Genomic DNA, 17,768 nt, shown 5'->3' with positions numbered 1-17,768 from the left:
TATAAAACTGCTTGAACAATTATTGTGCATGACGTGGCTAGTTAGCAGCGTGTAGCCTTTTTAGAGCTATACAGCTGCTGATCAGGAAAAACATTTCTGATGATTGTAAAAACATTTATAGTCCAAAGTACATCCAGTATATCAGCCACGATACCAGGGAATGCACAAGCCTGAAGTATAAAACATTGCCAAATGCATAAAAATGTCAATGCAAAAATAATAGTACTCATGTACACAAGTACTCCAACAATCAATAGAACAACCTGAAACAAATCACAGACTGCTACTTTTCATCCTCGCAGTTCATGACCGAAACTATTTGCTTTCAAACGGTTTTCTTTGTGCTCTTTAACTGTCAGACAGAACGAAACACAAGTTCTGATCATCAGATGAAACATCAGCTTTATCTCTATATTAAGGAAGCCTATTTATAATGAAGCAGGAATACAGATGAGGGCCAAAAGCGAGCAGGTTTTCTCAGATGTGCTGCTCATGTAGGAAAAACAAAGGATGATAAATTTAATCACAGTGTCCAGAGAGACATGCTCCGGGGAGATATTTTAGAAATGAGTTTTCATGTCCATGAATCTTAATTAAGCGCAAATATTATACACAAGCTGGTCTTTTATCCCACGACTCAGGGACGAGTTTGTAATGTGATTATCATAATTACACAAACAACAGCCGGGCGAAACTCGGACGCCTTCTTCACACGGCAAAACTTTACCTCTGCCAAGTGCCTGGCACTACCATCATCCCCAGAAAACAACTAGCTGTCCTGTGTTTCTAAGAGGAGCAAGCTAGCAAAAGACAAAAAAATGATACCAAGACCAAATAATGGCGAAATATTCTGTCATGAAATATGACAAACCTGTATGACTGACTTTCTTCCGCAGAACACAAAAGAAAATATTTTGAAGAATGTTGGTATCCAAACAACACTGACCCCCATTGACGTCCATTGTACGAACACGAAACCACAGAGACATTTCTCCAGATCAGACACAGGCGTCAACAGGAGTCAAAAGAGCTTCTCTCACCTTATTGAAGTCTTCAGAAGTGGCTCTCATCTCCTTCCAGGTTTTGTTGAGTAGCTGGATACAGATGCAGAAGAACTCCTCGAACGAGCGGTCGTGGGTGAAGAACATGGGGTGGAAGTCGTGACAGTTTTCGCTGGCTGTGGAAAGAAAGGCAACCGGGTGAACTTCTGTTTGGTTAAATGTCACACCTGAAGGAAAGCTTCTCTCATAAATAAGCAATATCTTTATCTAATGACAAAGCAACACCCGTATTCATACTGACTGCCAGCGGAGCCTCAAGAGACCTTTTGACACTCAGAAGGGGTTTCCAGCATGAACCTTTAATGGCTCAAGTGTCTCTGTTCTTGGCCATCTTCAGTCCACACATGGGCCGACACATCAGATAAGGCTGGGAAGGCACGGTGCTACCTCACGACGCTTCTCTCTCAAAGAGCCTCTTGGCAGCAGACGTTTATTCTAAACTCAGAAAAGCATGCACTGTGTTCTCAGGACACCTACACATTTGAAGCCAATGTGAACAGTTTGGTAAAAACTGGATTTTTATAGCCGTGTTATCTTTCAGCGTATTCTTGTGCCAGCCAGGCGGATTGTGTTTTTTCGATCAGAGCAAAACTAGATGCGTTCAGAATTGACTAGTCAGTGAGTCGACTTGTAGACTTCATGCTTTTGTTTTTGACCTTGGTCTAAATCTTTATATTAATGTTTCTTCTGCAGAACCCAAAAGAAGATATTTTGAGAAATATCTCAATGGTTTTGTCCATACAATGCAAGTCAACGTGGGTCAATGTTCTTCAAAATGTCTTATTTTGGTCATACAGGTTTGAAATGACATAAGGGTGAGTAAATGATAAAAGACACTCGTCTGTCATTTCAAACCTGTATGACTTTCTTTCTTCTGTAGAACCCAAAAGAAGACATTTTGAAAATGTTGGTAACATCACAGCCCCCCAATTCACTTCTATTGTAACCAATGCAAGTGAATGGGGGGCTGTTAACAACATTCTTCAAAATATCTTCTTTTGTGTTCAGCGGAAGGAAGAGAGTCATACAGGCTTGAAATAACAAGAGGGTGAGTAAATGCTGACAGACGGTTTTGTAGGTGAACTACTCCTTTAATTTTTGTGGTGCACTATCACTATAAGAGTGGCTTCTTAGTATTAGTTTTAATAAATGAAATATAGCCACACATAGAATAAATTCTATGCATGCCTGAAGAATAAATAAGAATACAAAAATATGGTGTTGCTGTTCATAAATGATCTTTAAAAACAGTCCCCCGGGCCATCGCCAAAGTAGGATTATAGAGAGCTCATGATGATCTATCATGCCAGATTAGTGCTTTTTAAAAATAAAACCACCCGAATCAAATCAGAACGACTGCGTGGGAAATGAAAGTCTGGGTGAGCTCTTTGAAACTAAAGGTGCAATTACTGTATTCATAAACCGCAGCACGGCTTTTACCTCAAGGCCCCGCGGGCCCGAATCTGCACGTGGCTACGCTTTAATACAAACACCGGTCGAGGGGAATGGTGCTTTGAATGAGGCGCTGTTTGTGCTTCTCATTTAGTGAAATTGAAAGCAAGAATTATGCGCAAAGCCCCACAGAGGGCCAGGAATTGCATTGGCATGGTAGAAATTGAAACTTCACAGCATAATGAATGACGCCTGAAGGGGAAATGGCAACTTAGTTGGAGGCGATGTCACTGGACCAGTCAATACCAGCACCGGTTACATCAGACTCGATCCAACAAAGACCGGCCGAGCCACAAGTCTCGGTCCTTTGGGACGGCTTTGAGTGATTCAATGCATAAGTTTCCTTCTCCTTCAGAAGTCAGAGAAGTTCAAGGGTGCGCTGAAGGGTATTGGGCCCGCCTGCTGAGGAATGAAATGTCAGGGTCACTTTGGTTCTCGCTTTAGCCTGGAGCTCACGGGTGTGGACCGTATTAATTCTCTGAAGTGACTCTTGCAGTCATGTTGAATGTGGGAATCTCATTTAAACCGGACATTCTCTCATATAGTGATCTTCTTTTACTCGTTGTATTGAAAGCCAACTGGCTTATGAGAAGTATTCTACTGAAATCCACTCTCCCTTAAATCCCCACCTGTGATTTTACATTTTGATAAATTGTATAAGATCCTTTATACTCTACAAACACAACACAGAATGCTCAATTCTAGTGTAAATCGCCTGCTTGGCAGCATCATTTTAACATCACCCTTCTAGTCGATGAGTCCAAGGGGGCTCTCTTATAGACGTTAAAAAGGCTGCAATATTTTTCATGATGATTAAGAGCATGACCTTAATCCTGCAGAATAGTAACATTCGACCTATAATCCCTATCTGCGCCACAAAAACAAATCTTGAGCTGTTGATGTCTCTAATGGCTCCACACAGAACATAAGAAGCCCTTCGACTGATTTCCGTGAATGTAAGACTAATGGCCGCAAACTCTTCATGAAACTGACATCATTCTTTGTTTTAAGTGATATCATGGTGTAGCATGGCGACCTCCTCGAGGCCAAATAAAAACTAGAAGAGAAGAATCTACAGCGGGCCAATAAATAAGACAGCCATATGATCAAAACCCTGCAGTGGAGGTCATTACTGTAATTGCAAAATAGTCAGTATATTTAAAATGAGATCCTGTGAACTTAACTGATCATCCCAGCTCTAGCCCAGGCAATCTCCGTCAACAATGAAGGGCAAAGATAGACCCTTGTTATTCTGATACTGACTTTTGTTTATTTTAGTCTTTCTTCCGGTAAAGCTGCTTTGCAACAATGAAACATTTAATTCATTAACACAAAACTAAATTTATTGAAAATGTCACTCTGCCACCCCCCCACAGACCCGCGGGGGTCTCCAACAATGAATCGTCAAATGAATAAACTGTGGAGCACTTGATCGGGGTCGGCAACCAATGGCTCTCGAGCGGCTCCCTGCCATCTTTATAAGGCCCTCTTTATGCCTGGTGTTAAGATGCCTTTTGGTCGATCGGATCACAAGTGGATGAAAGAGGCACATACCCGTTTACTCCTGCTGCATTAATCCGTCTATTGACCACTTCTGTACCGATTTCTTCAAGGAATATGGCTGGGTAAATGTATTTGCTTTTTCAGATATTTCAATCGAATAGATTATATAAGTGCATGCAATGTACATATGAGCGCGACCGGATATGACAAAAGAAAACATACAGAGAGCAGTATTTCTGCTTTGACAGATGTGAGACAGCGCCGAACACTGTATGTGCGTGTTAGAAATGGAATTGCTTGGTACGTTTTTCATCTTTCAACCAAACTTTTAGGTGTCTATTTTGCAGATCGAACACTTTTCCAGTAACATCATTTTGAGAATTTGTCAAATTGTTGAAATTTAGAGGTGTTTTTTGTAAAATTGTACGTCTTTAATTCAGGTAAAAATGCTAAATATGCAACAGAGCTGAAGATGTTAACATTGTAGTTGACTTGGAAAAGCTTTAAATGAAAATTCTTTCGTAAGATTTCGTAAGCAAGCATTACTGCAAGTCAAAAGTCTGCATCCTTTAAAGTTGTATTCTTGAAGAAAAGTCAAACCAGCAGCATAAGACAAACAACTATCTCAGATGTGTCATCTTCCAAGCACCTGCTCCTCAACATTTGCATGATTCCTCAGTGACAACCCCATTTAAAGCCCCATATAAAGTGCGTCACCGAGCTAAAGCGTTACATGTTACGTCTACAGGCCATTTGTGAAGTTTCTAGTACGTTTTCTGGCTGCTTAAAGAATTCACTGCAGTGAGGTTAGTCTAGCATAGACAGATGCATGGGCCATCGCTGTCTATACGTGTGCGTCACTCCAAATCTGACAAGATCATGTCACTCCCTCATGTTCCTCTACTGCTAATTATAGAAAGCAACAGGAAGACAGATGCATCTTAAAGGAGGAAAAACAAGCCAAAGATACCAGTACAAGGCTGAAAGCCCAAAGGTAGACGTGCAAGTATTCCAGAAAGAATAATGAGATGTTGAGGTGACAGCTGCGAGACCTCACCTTCAAGGCGAGGCCTTTGATGAAGTGATGTACAGTGATTGATGCCACCCTGAATGTTCAAGACGGGGGAAATGAAAGACTCACTGCTAAGACGGGGAAATTAAAGAATCAATGCTACGAGACAATCCACAGCTCTGACTTCTCCAGATGGCGAATTAAGTCCACAAGACTGCCCTACCATATACCCCGAGGGATCTTGGGTTATTTCGAAATTATTCAATGAATGAAACTCTAAAAATTCAACATGTTATACAGTGAAAATGGGTGGTTGACATTATGAGTAGATTTGTTTACATTCCTATAACTATATACAGTATTTCTTTAATATATTCCTTAAGAAATATATGGTTTATATATAGTCTAAAAATAAAGAGGTAACACTTTAAAATAAGGTGCTATTTGTTAACAATTAGTTCATGCGTTAGCTAACATGAACAATACTTCTACAGCATTTATTCATATTAATTCATAATTTCAGCATTTTCTAATACATTATTAAAATCAAATGTTGTCAATGTAAAAATTAGTTAATGGACCATAAACTAACATGAATAACTGTATTGATATGAACTAACATTGACAAGGATCACTAAATGCTGAAAAACTAAACTGTCAATGTTAGCTAATGCATTTACTAATGTTAACTAATAGTACCTTATTGTTAAGTGTTGCCATGTGAAATCTCAGACATACGTACACTAGAAACTGAGTGCTTTGGTTCTGTTGCTGCAAGGTGTCAAAGGTGCCGCCATATTGGGCAGGGCAAGACTGCCATACAGACACACATACAAATAAAGGAGTTGTGGGATTTCCAGCAAAAAAAAAATCATAATAACGTTTACATTTCTAATTTGTGAATGTGTACAATTACTTGACAAAAATAATAGTAACAATAAATGCATAAAGAGTTTCAGTACTCCATGTAGATCATAAACCACGCAAATAAAATGTATAACTGCAATTGAGTAAATAGAAAATGCATCTCCCTGTTTATTTGTATTTGTTTTTAGGTTAGTCTTTACAATATGGCAGTGCCATTTACAATTGACAATTCAGCAGCCATTGCCACATCTATATATGATTGTGTGTGAAAATGACAGCTATCAGTATTAAGTAAACAATATTTAACAACAATAAGGTAAAATGTGCCTAGGGCTGTGATGATTTACATTTACATTTAGGCATTTGGTAGACGCTTTAAGCGACTTACATAGCATTATCCTATACATTTGTTTCTAAGTATGTGCAATCCCCTGGGATCGAACCCACGACCTTGGCGTTGTTAACACCATGCTCTTACGACCAAGCTATAGGAAAGGACGTAAACTGTGTCCTAGCCACGCCTTCCTTCCGCAACCCAATCGAAACTGAGACAGTTGAGTTCATGAAGTATTTTCATATTTTAGGTTGAAAAAGTGCATCATCAGGGTACTTAAAGTGCATATCTTTTTAAAAGATTTTAACGTGAACGCACTACTCACACTATATTCTACACTATTTTTAAGTATAAAGTGTATAAGTGTGCACGTGTGTGTGTGAGTGAAAGTAGGTGGGTGTGATGCTGACGGTAGCAGCATCTGTTAACTCATTTATTTTGCATGAGAAACCTTGACTTGTCAACACGCTAATATCACAGCTGCCTCATCTCTATTCATTTATTATACATTCATACCTATCCTAAAACGAACTCCAGTTTGACATCATTTCCGTCAGAGTTCAAACAGAAACTGGGCAACTGTAATCGGTCAATTTGGATCCATGTTGAAGCAACTTTAAATGATCATTTTCTTGCGTCATTTGCAAACTCATTACACCGTTACCTATTTTATTGAAAAAATATGCATGCCAGTGTTCCCCGCCCCGCCCCCCTTGAAGGTCAAGTTGATTCAATTTTTTATGTAGCGTCAGATCACAAGAGATGTAATCTAAGGTTACCTTTCCTATATAACATGTCTATACCTTGTTCTCGTATTAAGCCAACTAAATAGCATTATGTTCTTAATCTTATTTACATGGCGGCATGTCATTTCTACGTGGTCGCACCTTTACAATTCAGCTCTGCTCTCTGTATCGAGTTCCAATACAGACACAGGTTAGCACACTTTCACCAGCGGACAGAGAGCGCATGTGGAAAAATGTTGCGTCAACCACATTACAAGCAGATAAAAAATGACTCCCAGGGTGGTGAAAATATCAACATTCGCTGACAAAGCAACAGTCCAGTTACCACCAGATGACAGGTTTTCGCCCACCTTATCCTTCGTTCCATCTGGACCGCAAAATGACAAATTTAAACTATTTCTGTGGATTAAATTGAGCAGCGTGATATATAACTGAGATGTATACATCACATGCAATCGTGGACATTTATGTTGATCATATTTTACCGCTATATCTTCGAATATCTTTATTTAGCTGCAAACACGCTTCATTTGAACACATTCCGCTCGGTGAGCCCTTCTTCTCCCGCCAAATACACGTCACATATAAATACCTGCAGACACCAAGAGCAGGTAAATAAATGGACACTTTTTCTGTAACGCTAAAGTAAACGACAATGCAGAAGTAATAAAGTATTTTTAACTGTCAGTCAGTTTAGGGTTTGCTATATATACTGTAGGTTTGTGACAGATTATAAACCATAACGTCTTGTATCTACATATAGCATTTATGATATTAATAGCATGAATAATCAGCATGTTAAGAGCATGTTTCCATGTTTTAATTGTAAAGAATATTTAGAATCAGTTCATATGTTATATCAGTATCTTTGTAAGTACTCCTGCTCATGATATATTCATATCAGTTAATATAGACCACTAGGACTTCGCTTCAGCACCAGAGACTAGAACACATATTCTCAGTTACCAGACTTTCTATGTTTCATATTGACTTTGGCTTTCAGAATTTAAAGTAAATGGCCTGATAAATCATTCGATTGATTGATTTAACATTATTTGTTTTAAAAAGTATTGTCCGGCGGACAAAAAAAATATAGAGACCCCCCAAAGACGTAAACCTAGGAGAAACACTGTGTGGTGAGGAAGGGTGAGGCGGGGCCGCATATCTCACAGAGGAGAACGGGAGCTTAATGGTTAGATTGTTGGGCTTGTGATCAGAAGGTTGCCGGTTCTAATCTCAGTGCCAGCAGGTCATGACTGAAGTGCCCTTGAGCAAGGCACCTTACCCCTGATTGCTCTGCAGTAATGTGCCACTGTATAAAAAAACTACTTGTAAGTCGCTTCGGATAAAAGCGTCTGCCAAATGCACAAATGTATTGATGTTCTTGTGGCGGTACCTCACGGTAGACTGCCGGCATTTTAAGTTTGTTTTATTGTTTGTTTCTTTAATTAAAGTTTGTGGAACATTCACCGGTTCACGCCTCCTTCCTTCCCTTTTATGGATCTGTATTACACACTGCATGCAGTTTCATCTTCCACGCATGAAAGTGGATTGTGACTAGGACAGTATTAGAGAGTAGTCTTTAATAAACAGCAATAGTAAAAATCCTCAGATGCCATATGATAGCTTTGATTATGGCGAAGGTGAAATACAAGTGAATTATTGAACACAGAAAACTTGCTTGACAGCAGAAGTCGCCATTCACTTTCATTGTATAGAAAAAAAGCAGTTTGGACATTCGGCAATAAACTCCTCCTGTTGAGAACTGAAGAGCTAGTCTCAAAAGACATGAGGGCAAGTAAATGGGTTTTCATTTCAGCATGAACTTACCCCTTTACTCCCAAACCACTTAAAAGCTATTCTCCGCAATTTTCAGGACTTTCAGCTTGATAACATACAGCATGTAAGCAGTTCTTTTGAACCTCTTTGGGCTACTAATGGGACCGTACAATCTGAATCAGCCGCAGGGATCACTTCAAAGGCAATGCAACTTTCCATTTAACTCAACTTAGCTCTTTAGCGTCCATCGCTTTCCATGTAATTGCCAACAATGTCTGTATTTTTGTCAGCGAGTGGTTTTATTACTGCTCGCGGCTGAAGCGAAGTCGTACTGTAAGAGTACAGCCTGTCAATACAGACATTCATATCCATTTCCAACTTTCCACAGACTGGAAACCGCTTTGGCTAGTACTGAAGGCAGAAGATGTTCCCGGGAGAACATTTTCCGCTAAACAAATACATTTCAGCGGTTAACAAGACATGCGGGAGCTCCACGTCAAGATGCTGAGCAGAGCGTTTTGAAAAACCCACGTTACATATTTTGTCACCGCATCTTAATAGCAACTACAGCGAGCAGAGCATCCACAGACTCAAATTCGATCCCTCAGGCATTACACAGGCTTGCCCAGGCATGAAGCCATGTGCTGATCTCAAAAGTGTGCCATGTCTCAGTAGGGAGCTCATGGTTAAGCAGCAGGGATGTCAAGAATGTCATGCAAGAAGTGCAAGATAATACGGGCGGTTGAAGACAAGCCCTAACACACAACGTCTGCAGGGAGCCGAGTTTCAGAGATATCCCTGAATGCACACTTTCGTCACTGAGACTATTTGAAGAGTGTTTTTATTTAGATTTTGCATTTCTTTGGCTTTGGGCATAGCATTAGCATTGGCTCATACTTGGAGATAAATTCTGTCATCATTTATTCACATTCGAATTGTTTGAAATCTGTATCAATTTCTTTGTTCTGATGAACACAGAGAAAGATATTTGGAAGAATGCCTGTAACCAAACAGTTCTTGGCCACCATTAGAACGAAAAATTACAATGGTAGTCAAAAGTTTCCTACATTCTTCAAAAGTTTTTTGAAAACATTAGCTACTCTCCAATGTCGCTTAACTCATAAATATATTATATATATATTGTCCATATAAAAATTGACACTCAAAGTCATTACATATTTCTAATTTAGATTGCGTGTGCGAATTTGATCTTTAAAAGTCATTTCTCAGATGTTTATCCACAAAACAGGATTTAAAATAAAACAAATATTTCCGCATATAGCGTGCTTTCAATCTCTCACTGTGTATTTTAAATAAATGATTTACACATCTGAGTTCAACCCATAAATAATCTCCATCATTAATATGTCGGTGTGGTCGTGGGGTGAAACCGTCACTGTGCCTTCAGTAAAAGTGAAATAACATCCTAAATCCGTAAGCGAGGGCTTTTCTGCCCGTAGCCATTTTGATTCATAAATATTGGATACGCCTTTTTAAGGGCCGAAATAGGAAGCTGTTGTGTCAGACCACCACGGATTCCATTAAAGCTTTTGCTGGGAAAACATGACTAAGCTATAAAACTAAGTAGTTCTTCGGAAGCATAGGTGAAGCCTGGACACCTGATAAATAATTCATGACGGGACCGTCGCACAAGAAGATTCTCTCGGATTAAAAACTATGTACAATTTCAGGTAGGGAATGTAATGAAAATGATCACTGATAGGGTTTCATTGACATGGTATTGAGAGACACTTTAAGAGAAATTGCTCGCCCAAGGCAGCACGTCAGCGGAATTTAAGGGGAAACGTTGACCTGAAAGCTAAAACAAGCGAACATCTCTAGTAATTTACATAGAATTAGCAGTTACCCAAAGCATTTCTGAATGAAAGCCTTCTGGTGGGAGGCTACTTTGAAGATTCATACACAATCTGAGAGACGACATCAAGTTAATACATGAATATTTTCACACATTTTGGACTTTTCTTTAACTAAAACCATTACTGCACTGTACCATGGTACAACCACAGTACGTCACAAAAACGATTTAATAAACTACTATTATATTGTATTTTATAGTGTAAAGGCTGGATAACAATAGAGGTGTAACAATACATCAATATGGATCGATGCATCGATTAAGTAAAGTGATTATGCAAAATATCGATAAGAGGTACCTTTATTTTGACACTCTCCACGTCCTTATTCCTCACGGAGTGTATTGTTTTGTTAGTTTGTTGTTGTAAATGTCCCATTTGAGACAGATTGCGATTTGTAAGTTTAATTAAACCAATTTATTTTATACATTATTTGAGATATTAAAAATGTGACAGATTGTGTAAACTAGGCAAGTAATATCAAAATATCGATATATTAATGGTTTGAGAGGTACAGGCAAATATCGCATCGCTGGCGGAGAAAATCGACAAATTTACACCCTTAGAAAACAAATTTACTGTAAATTGCTTTAACAACATTTATAATGTTTGTTATTGGTCCGTGCACACGTATGTGGCAGCAACACACACGCACACAGATTTTCGCCACTCACAATTTGTTAAAATCAAGCTCTAAATATATATGTAGTGTCATTTTCAAGTACATTGTGGACAATGGTCACCCGTGAGTCATTGTGATTTCACAGCCACGCTTATAACACCTCACAGTCCCGCCCAATGAGATCCATCACACACCTCTGTGTCCCGCTCGGTATCATCACGCTCTCTTCCACATTCCATTACGCGTTCCCCCCGTGTGCAAGGTCAAAAGAACAAGCTAACCATCAGCCAGCCTGGAGCTTCAGTAGAGTCACATATTCTCAATTCACATGCATTTGCTCAAGTCTAAAGCATATAAAGAGTCATTAAAGCTCAGGCACACCTGAAACATCAGACTCTTTACTTCATTAATTTATGAACTCCTGTACAATGATTCAGTTTATTGTTTGCTTTTATCTTCACTGTTGCAACTGTACACCCTCAGAGGCATGTGCGAGCTAGAGAGAGAGAGACTCAGCGATGGCAGTCTGGCAATAGAGAAAGGCAGACACAGACAAATATGGCTTGCAAGGGAAGAACGAGTCTGTGACACACTCTCTCCTTCACTGTGATGAATGTAAAGAGGCGAGCGAGAAACACTTTCACACAATGTTATACTAACGGCAGAGTTTCAGTTCTTCAAAATACAACAAATGCATTACTGGAGGATGACAAACATCCATCAGCTGCCGCTAAATTCATTTGTTACTGCCTACTCTTACAGTGTTTCCAACATGTGCTTCTGTTTAAAATTAAAAAAATATATATATATACACATCTTGATTGTTTATATTTCAGAGTAACTTTTTATATTGTGTTATTGTATTTTTAATATTATTGCATTGCATTGCGTATGACATGTATATTTATTATTGTATTCTATTAGTTTATAATTATATATAATAATACACAATAATACAATATATGTAATATATAATAATACAATACAAATTCACTGATAATACAATATAAAAATAATACAAAATAAAAATAAGAAAAATATGTATTTCTAGTATTGTCCTATAACAGTTTGTTTCTTGTTTTATGAATACTGCTTTGGTAATTGTAAACACAATCATGGCAATAAAGTATCTTTAAATCAAAAAATGGAAAGAAAGTCCTTGAACTAGTGAACTGTGTTATTGTACTGAGAATGTTATATATTGCACTTTATCAGTACTATGCCTACATTCTTGTGCCTTAAAGGAGATTTTAGTGTCATCTAGCGGCCCGGGTTAAGAAATAGCGGTTCACTCCACCCTCCCTTTCGAAACACTATGGTGGCTGACACAGAACTAAGATGTCGTCATACTTTCAAAAGAGAAAAAAATTATTTAGTCAGTTAAGGGCCACTGTAGAAACAACACTGTGAATGCCTTGTAAGGGGACCTGCGGTGTATATAGATAGAAATATGTCATTCTAAGGTAATTCACTGGACCTTTAATGTGCAACCTTTTTAATAATCACGAACATTATAATTTAACCTGTCTTGATAAGAAAGTAAGAAAGAAAGGTCAAACTTACGAAGTTCTCCCACTTTAAGAATCTCACACAGCATCTTCGTCAGTTCGATGCTACTGCGGCCGAACGGACACTCGTGCTTGTCCTCACGACTGCTGTTCTCCAAAACAATCTGAAATTCACACACGCACACAAACAAAGTTTAAGAAGACGTAAACAAAAAACATCTCCGTTTAGTTTACATTATTTCAGATTGCACAATAGTTGCCATCATCATTCACCATCACAGAGACCATGCGTAATGTAATAATTTGATTTGCAGCTCATAACATAAATATCTTTATCTCTGCAGTGGTGAAGTCATTCTTGGCTTCGAGAGGTGTTAATTGAGCTCTAGTCAGATTATAAATAAATACAAGCGGGTTGCCATTTCCGCACCTCCTTTCCGTAGGTGTGCGAGCGAGTCTTACCCTGATATAGGCGTCCTGATGTTGCCTGGCAAAATACAGCATGTTATCGAGAGCCAACATCCCGGGAGGAATCTGAGTAAAATCCACCGCAGGGTTCACATGATTCTGCACACACAGACACACACACACACACATTTAGCGATGCAGTACACCACACACGCTACAACTGTGACTTCATGACTTGCATCATAATGGCTCTAAGAGTACCGGATTGCATTTTAAGTATGAGAACCGAGATATGACGGGCATCAAATTGGTTCCACCGCACAAACGTAACTTCAGAAGCAGCAGGACTTAGAAGCGGGCTGGAGGATCCCTGGTGGATGACAAGTGCCACGCAAGCTCTCTGCAAATATAAAGGTGGACGGTATGTGCTGCCTCAACTCGCATGTCTGCTTCAAACCAATCTACGCTTCTCAAACAATGCGAGACGTTTGTCTCGGAGGGTGAGGGCTGTGCGGCTGTCTGACTGGGTTTAGAGTTGCCAATTATTCTGTCTTTGAAAGTTCTGGCCTTCATATAGACACGGGCGCGTCTGGGGTGCTGGAGAGCAGAGCAGAGACAGAACTGATTACAGAAGAGGGATGTGAGGGAGACGCTGCTGTCCGGATCTTCTTATTAAACAGACTTTGTGTCAGAAAAACAAAGACAGAGAATCAGAAGACATGTACTACATATCGCACTACAGTAGAATTGTAATTAATAGGAACGAATATAAAGAATATAAATGTTTGGATGCATTGAACACATATATGACCTGCAATATTTGCCAAAATATGCAGCAAGTAGAAGGCCTGATGGCTTTTATGAACTTAAACAGCTGTGAGCATCACAATGGGGAAAAAGTTGTAGTTAATGGTTTGTTAAAATGAACGCAAAATCTTCATGTATTTCTTCAAAATTATATACTTATGTTTCTTATTTAAAAAAAGGTGACATTTGTCATTTTCGGGTGAACAATTACTTGAAAATATTTAAGGTCTTCGTACATACAGTCCAAAATCTCTGTGTTTTTTAGTATTCGTCATGTTAAAAATGTGGGACGAACATTAAGCTTTCGTATCTGATTTCCGATGCATATTTACATTTATGCATTTGGCAGAAGCGTTTATCCAAAGCGACTAACATTGCGTTGTACTATACATTTTTGTTTCTGACTATGGTCAATCCCCTGGGATCGAGCCCATGACTTTGTCGTTGCTAGCGCCATGCTCTAACCACTGAGTAATAATAATCTAATAATAATACAGCCTGACGCTCTGCCTTTCACCTTATATCTCCTTTCATCACTTGCTTCTCTCCATTGACAGTACCTCGCTAGGTAGGCTGTCCTCACTTAATGCATTTTCTTGCATACCTGTCAACACTCCCATTTTGGCCGGGAGTCTCTTGTTTTTCACACCTATACGTTTTGATAGATCTCCTGCGAAACTCCATTGTTTCAGTTTCTCCCGCTATCACTTACGGACCGATGGAGACCGCGAACAGGCCCGGGAACCCTGCATAAAATCTCTCCGAATTTTTTTATGACGGACGACAATATCGGAGGCAGTGTGTAAATGTGATTCACACAACGTTTGGACGGAAATGACCTTTAGAATTTAAACTTAATAATATTTTTATCAGAAATTATATCTTTATGCCACCTTAAATCAGCCCTATTCAAAACCTGCGTCTATTGTAATAGACTTGAAAATCCATGTTTTTTGGTTTAAAAAAAAATACATGTTTTATAATATTAACAATGCTTCGTCCTTGGTTGGTCAATGATTAACCAATCAAAATAAAAATATGACCCCTAACCTAATCTGAGAGAGCTTCAGACATCACATTATGCAGACATGCCTCTCCAGCTACACATCCAAGCACCTTTTTCTCTATAAACACAAATGTACATTTCTGGTAACCTTACATTCCTAATAGTATATTAGTTGTTTTCTTTATAGTCCATGCAACACTGTCAGTTTGAAACATTTATTGTTGCATACTCCATATTGTTTTTAAATTGTACATGGTAAGCTGTTTGCTAATATAACCTCTTGAAAACAGCAAGAGATAAAGTCCACTGTACCTAAAGACACATCTTTTGGTGAGGGGCAATGGGGACCAATTTCCTAGCCGTCAATATGAGAAGGTCCTGAAAGAGCTGACATACAGCTTTCATTTGCACATGCTGTTGTCTTAACATTCTGCGCAGCTCCCTCACACTCTGCTCACTTCTCCTCAAACTGTGTCTGTGTGTGTAATGCGAGGAGGTGTTAACACCGCAGCAGGACTTTAGGAAAGGTCTTATCTTCTTACAGAACACGGCACTGTGAAAAAGGCACTTCGTGAACCTCAGAAGCCCAAAAGGGGTTTAGGAGCATGTGACCCCCTCCAAGCCGCAAAAAGTGTGTTTGAACACAGACATAAAATGTTAATGTTTTCGGCAGAAATGTAAATCCATCATAAGCTATATTTTAAGATGCCCTGATATTTATTATTTATAATAATAGAAAAAAATGATAATTCTTTAATGTTTGTGTTATACATTGTTTTTGTATATATTTCCTACAACGCCGCCCTTAATGTGACGGACTGAAACCTGACGGACAAACCTGCATGAGGAAACACGTTGCAATGTCAAAATATGACAGAATGACAGCACCTCTTCTAGAGCACATGCGATGAGGTGACCGCTTTTTCCAGACTTCTAGATATTAACTTCAAAGGTGTCAAAACAAACATTACAAAAAAGGTCTGACTGTTCCGAGATTATGAAGAGTGTCATGTAACCCAGTCGTTCAAATATGACCACTGATATATATAAATGACTGGATTGTGCCTAGAATGCTAAACCAACGGCAGGAGGTGAAGCTACCGGAAGCGATCGCGCCGCCATCTTGGTATGTCCAACTGACAGAGAGTGCCATTGACGAAGTCAAAATGACGATTACGTTTTTAGTTCCCGTGTGTTTAAATTCATCGTTACTTCTGATGTTTTTCCCAATGTTTCTGTTTATTTTTGGGCAGAATTGCAACGTATTGAAATCAATTTATAAAGGGTGAGTGTGAATTGCACACTGTTGTAATGGCACATGTGTAAATGTTTAGAAATAAAGCTTTATGACTTAAAAGAACATATACGGCTTGTATTTATCTGTATTTAGATTTCAGGATAAGCACATTTGTCATATGTTGAGGTGTCTCTGCTAATCTGACGCTACTTTAATGAAAATGAACGTAACTTACTCTATATCTAATAAGACGAGAAAATTACCGACTTTATATACTGAACCATTTACATGTTACGACATTTGCGTTGTAAGAATGTACTGCGAGAATTTAGATATAAAACATGGACCGGTAAAGTAAAAGTTTTAAAATTAATATGTGATAACTCTCTATGATAACGTCTGGGCATACCAACATGGCGGCGCGGTAGCTTCAATGTAATGACGTCATGAGCAAACCAGTTATTTATATAGATCGATGAATATGGCACATGAGAAATAATTAATAATACCAAGACGTACAATGAAGCCCAGCTTTTTGTAGTCTCGGGTGTACATGGACTTGCGCTTCTCAATGCTGCCGCTGTTGTTGGACTCGCACTCGACATCGAAAGCGATCCTGCGCAGCTCGAAGATGATGTCCCTCTGAGCCTGCACAAACACAAACGCAAACGAACTCTTAAACATGTATCTGACGGATCAGGTGAGCTGATAAAGCTGCAAACAAAGACACACCTGGTCTTGTGGGTCCATCTTCGTCATCATTCGGTCCTCGAGGAGGTTAAAGGTCAAGACCTGCAGAACATAGAGCTGGTGGGCCATCTCATCGTTTATGGGTTTGTTGCTTCGGATCACATTCTGAAAACGTGAACAAAAATATATCTGAGTGCTGTGTAATCATATCAAAATATGAATGAATTGCAGTTTTCAAGTTCGTATGTTCTTTTTACCTACATTTCTTATAAAAAGAAAGGGCACAGGAGGAGAAAGTATACCGTAGCACAGTGAGCACTTACACTGAGGATGATTGATCGCAGCTGTTTCTGTGCCAGAATGTGGGCCATCTCCTACGATCAAAAGAACGACACGATTCACTTTTCTGAATCACTCACTCGCGCTCGACACACGCACACACATCACAAATACCCACTTCAAAAGGTGTAGCTCTACAAGCACTATGAATCAGTCGTGTAAGAAAGAATCAAATATCAGTTAAACCGCACTCATCACCTACAGACGCTTCAACCCAACAAGAGAGCACTTACTGTTAGAGGACACTCAAGGATGTTCACACTGTCCTGATCAAACTAGCATTAAAGCACAGCGAGAGGAAGAAATAATGAGAGAAAGAGAGAGAGCCAGAGCAGAGGAAAGAGAACAAGAGAGAAGGCAGAGGCAGTTTGTTAGTAGCACAGAAATGAGAGGTCAGCGAGTCAGAAGAACACATCTGCACACACTGTAAATTGACATTTAGAATATGAGACGCACACGACGTGAGACCGCTGTGACTGTGGCTTTACGTAGTTGAGTTAAAGCTGCTCTGTGCCCGCTCAGA

The 17,768-nt window shown here is 39.2% G+C and overlaps 1 protein-coding gene across 7 annotated transcripts in view; it reads right to left on the bottom strand.

Annotated features, from left to right (window-relative positions):
- The window catches only part of elmo1 (engulfment and cell motility 1 (ced-12 homolog, C. elegans)), an 80,735-nt gene that overhangs the window by 15,431 nt on the left and 47,536 nt on the right, over window positions 1-17,768 (bottom strand). For 4 of the 7 annotated variants that reach the window (XM_079484441.1, XM_079484443.1, XM_079484444.1 and 1 more), the window contains 6 exons: window positions 17,230-17,280; window positions 16,949-17,071; window positions 16,736-16,864; window positions 13,221-13,325; window positions 12,814-12,922; window positions 1,041-1,177 (listed from right to left, as the gene is read on the bottom strand). In XM_079484441.1, the coding sequence (XP_079340567.1) occupies window positions 1,041-1,177; window positions 12,814-12,922; window positions 13,221-13,325; window positions 16,736-16,864; window positions 16,949-17,071; window positions 17,230-17,280 (654 nt within the window). Of the gene's footprint in view, window positions 1-1,040; window positions 1,178-12,813; window positions 12,923-13,220; window positions 13,326-16,735; window positions 16,865-16,948; window positions 17,072-17,229; window positions 17,281-17,478; window positions 17,521-17,768 lie in introns of all 7 variants that reach the window. The other 3 variants (XM_079484440.1, XM_079484438.1, XM_079484439.1) reach the window with 1 other exon arrangement.

This window comes from Barbatula barbatula (assembly GCF_947034865.1).
Source record: "Barbatula barbatula genome assembly, chromosome: 21".
NCBI classification, from domain to species: Eukaryota; Metazoa; Chordata; class Actinopteri; order Cypriniformes; family Nemacheilidae; genus Barbatula; species Barbatula barbatula.
The sequence above is the reverse complement of the archived record's forward strand: the minus strand, read 5'-3'. Positions and strand labels throughout refer to the sequence as shown.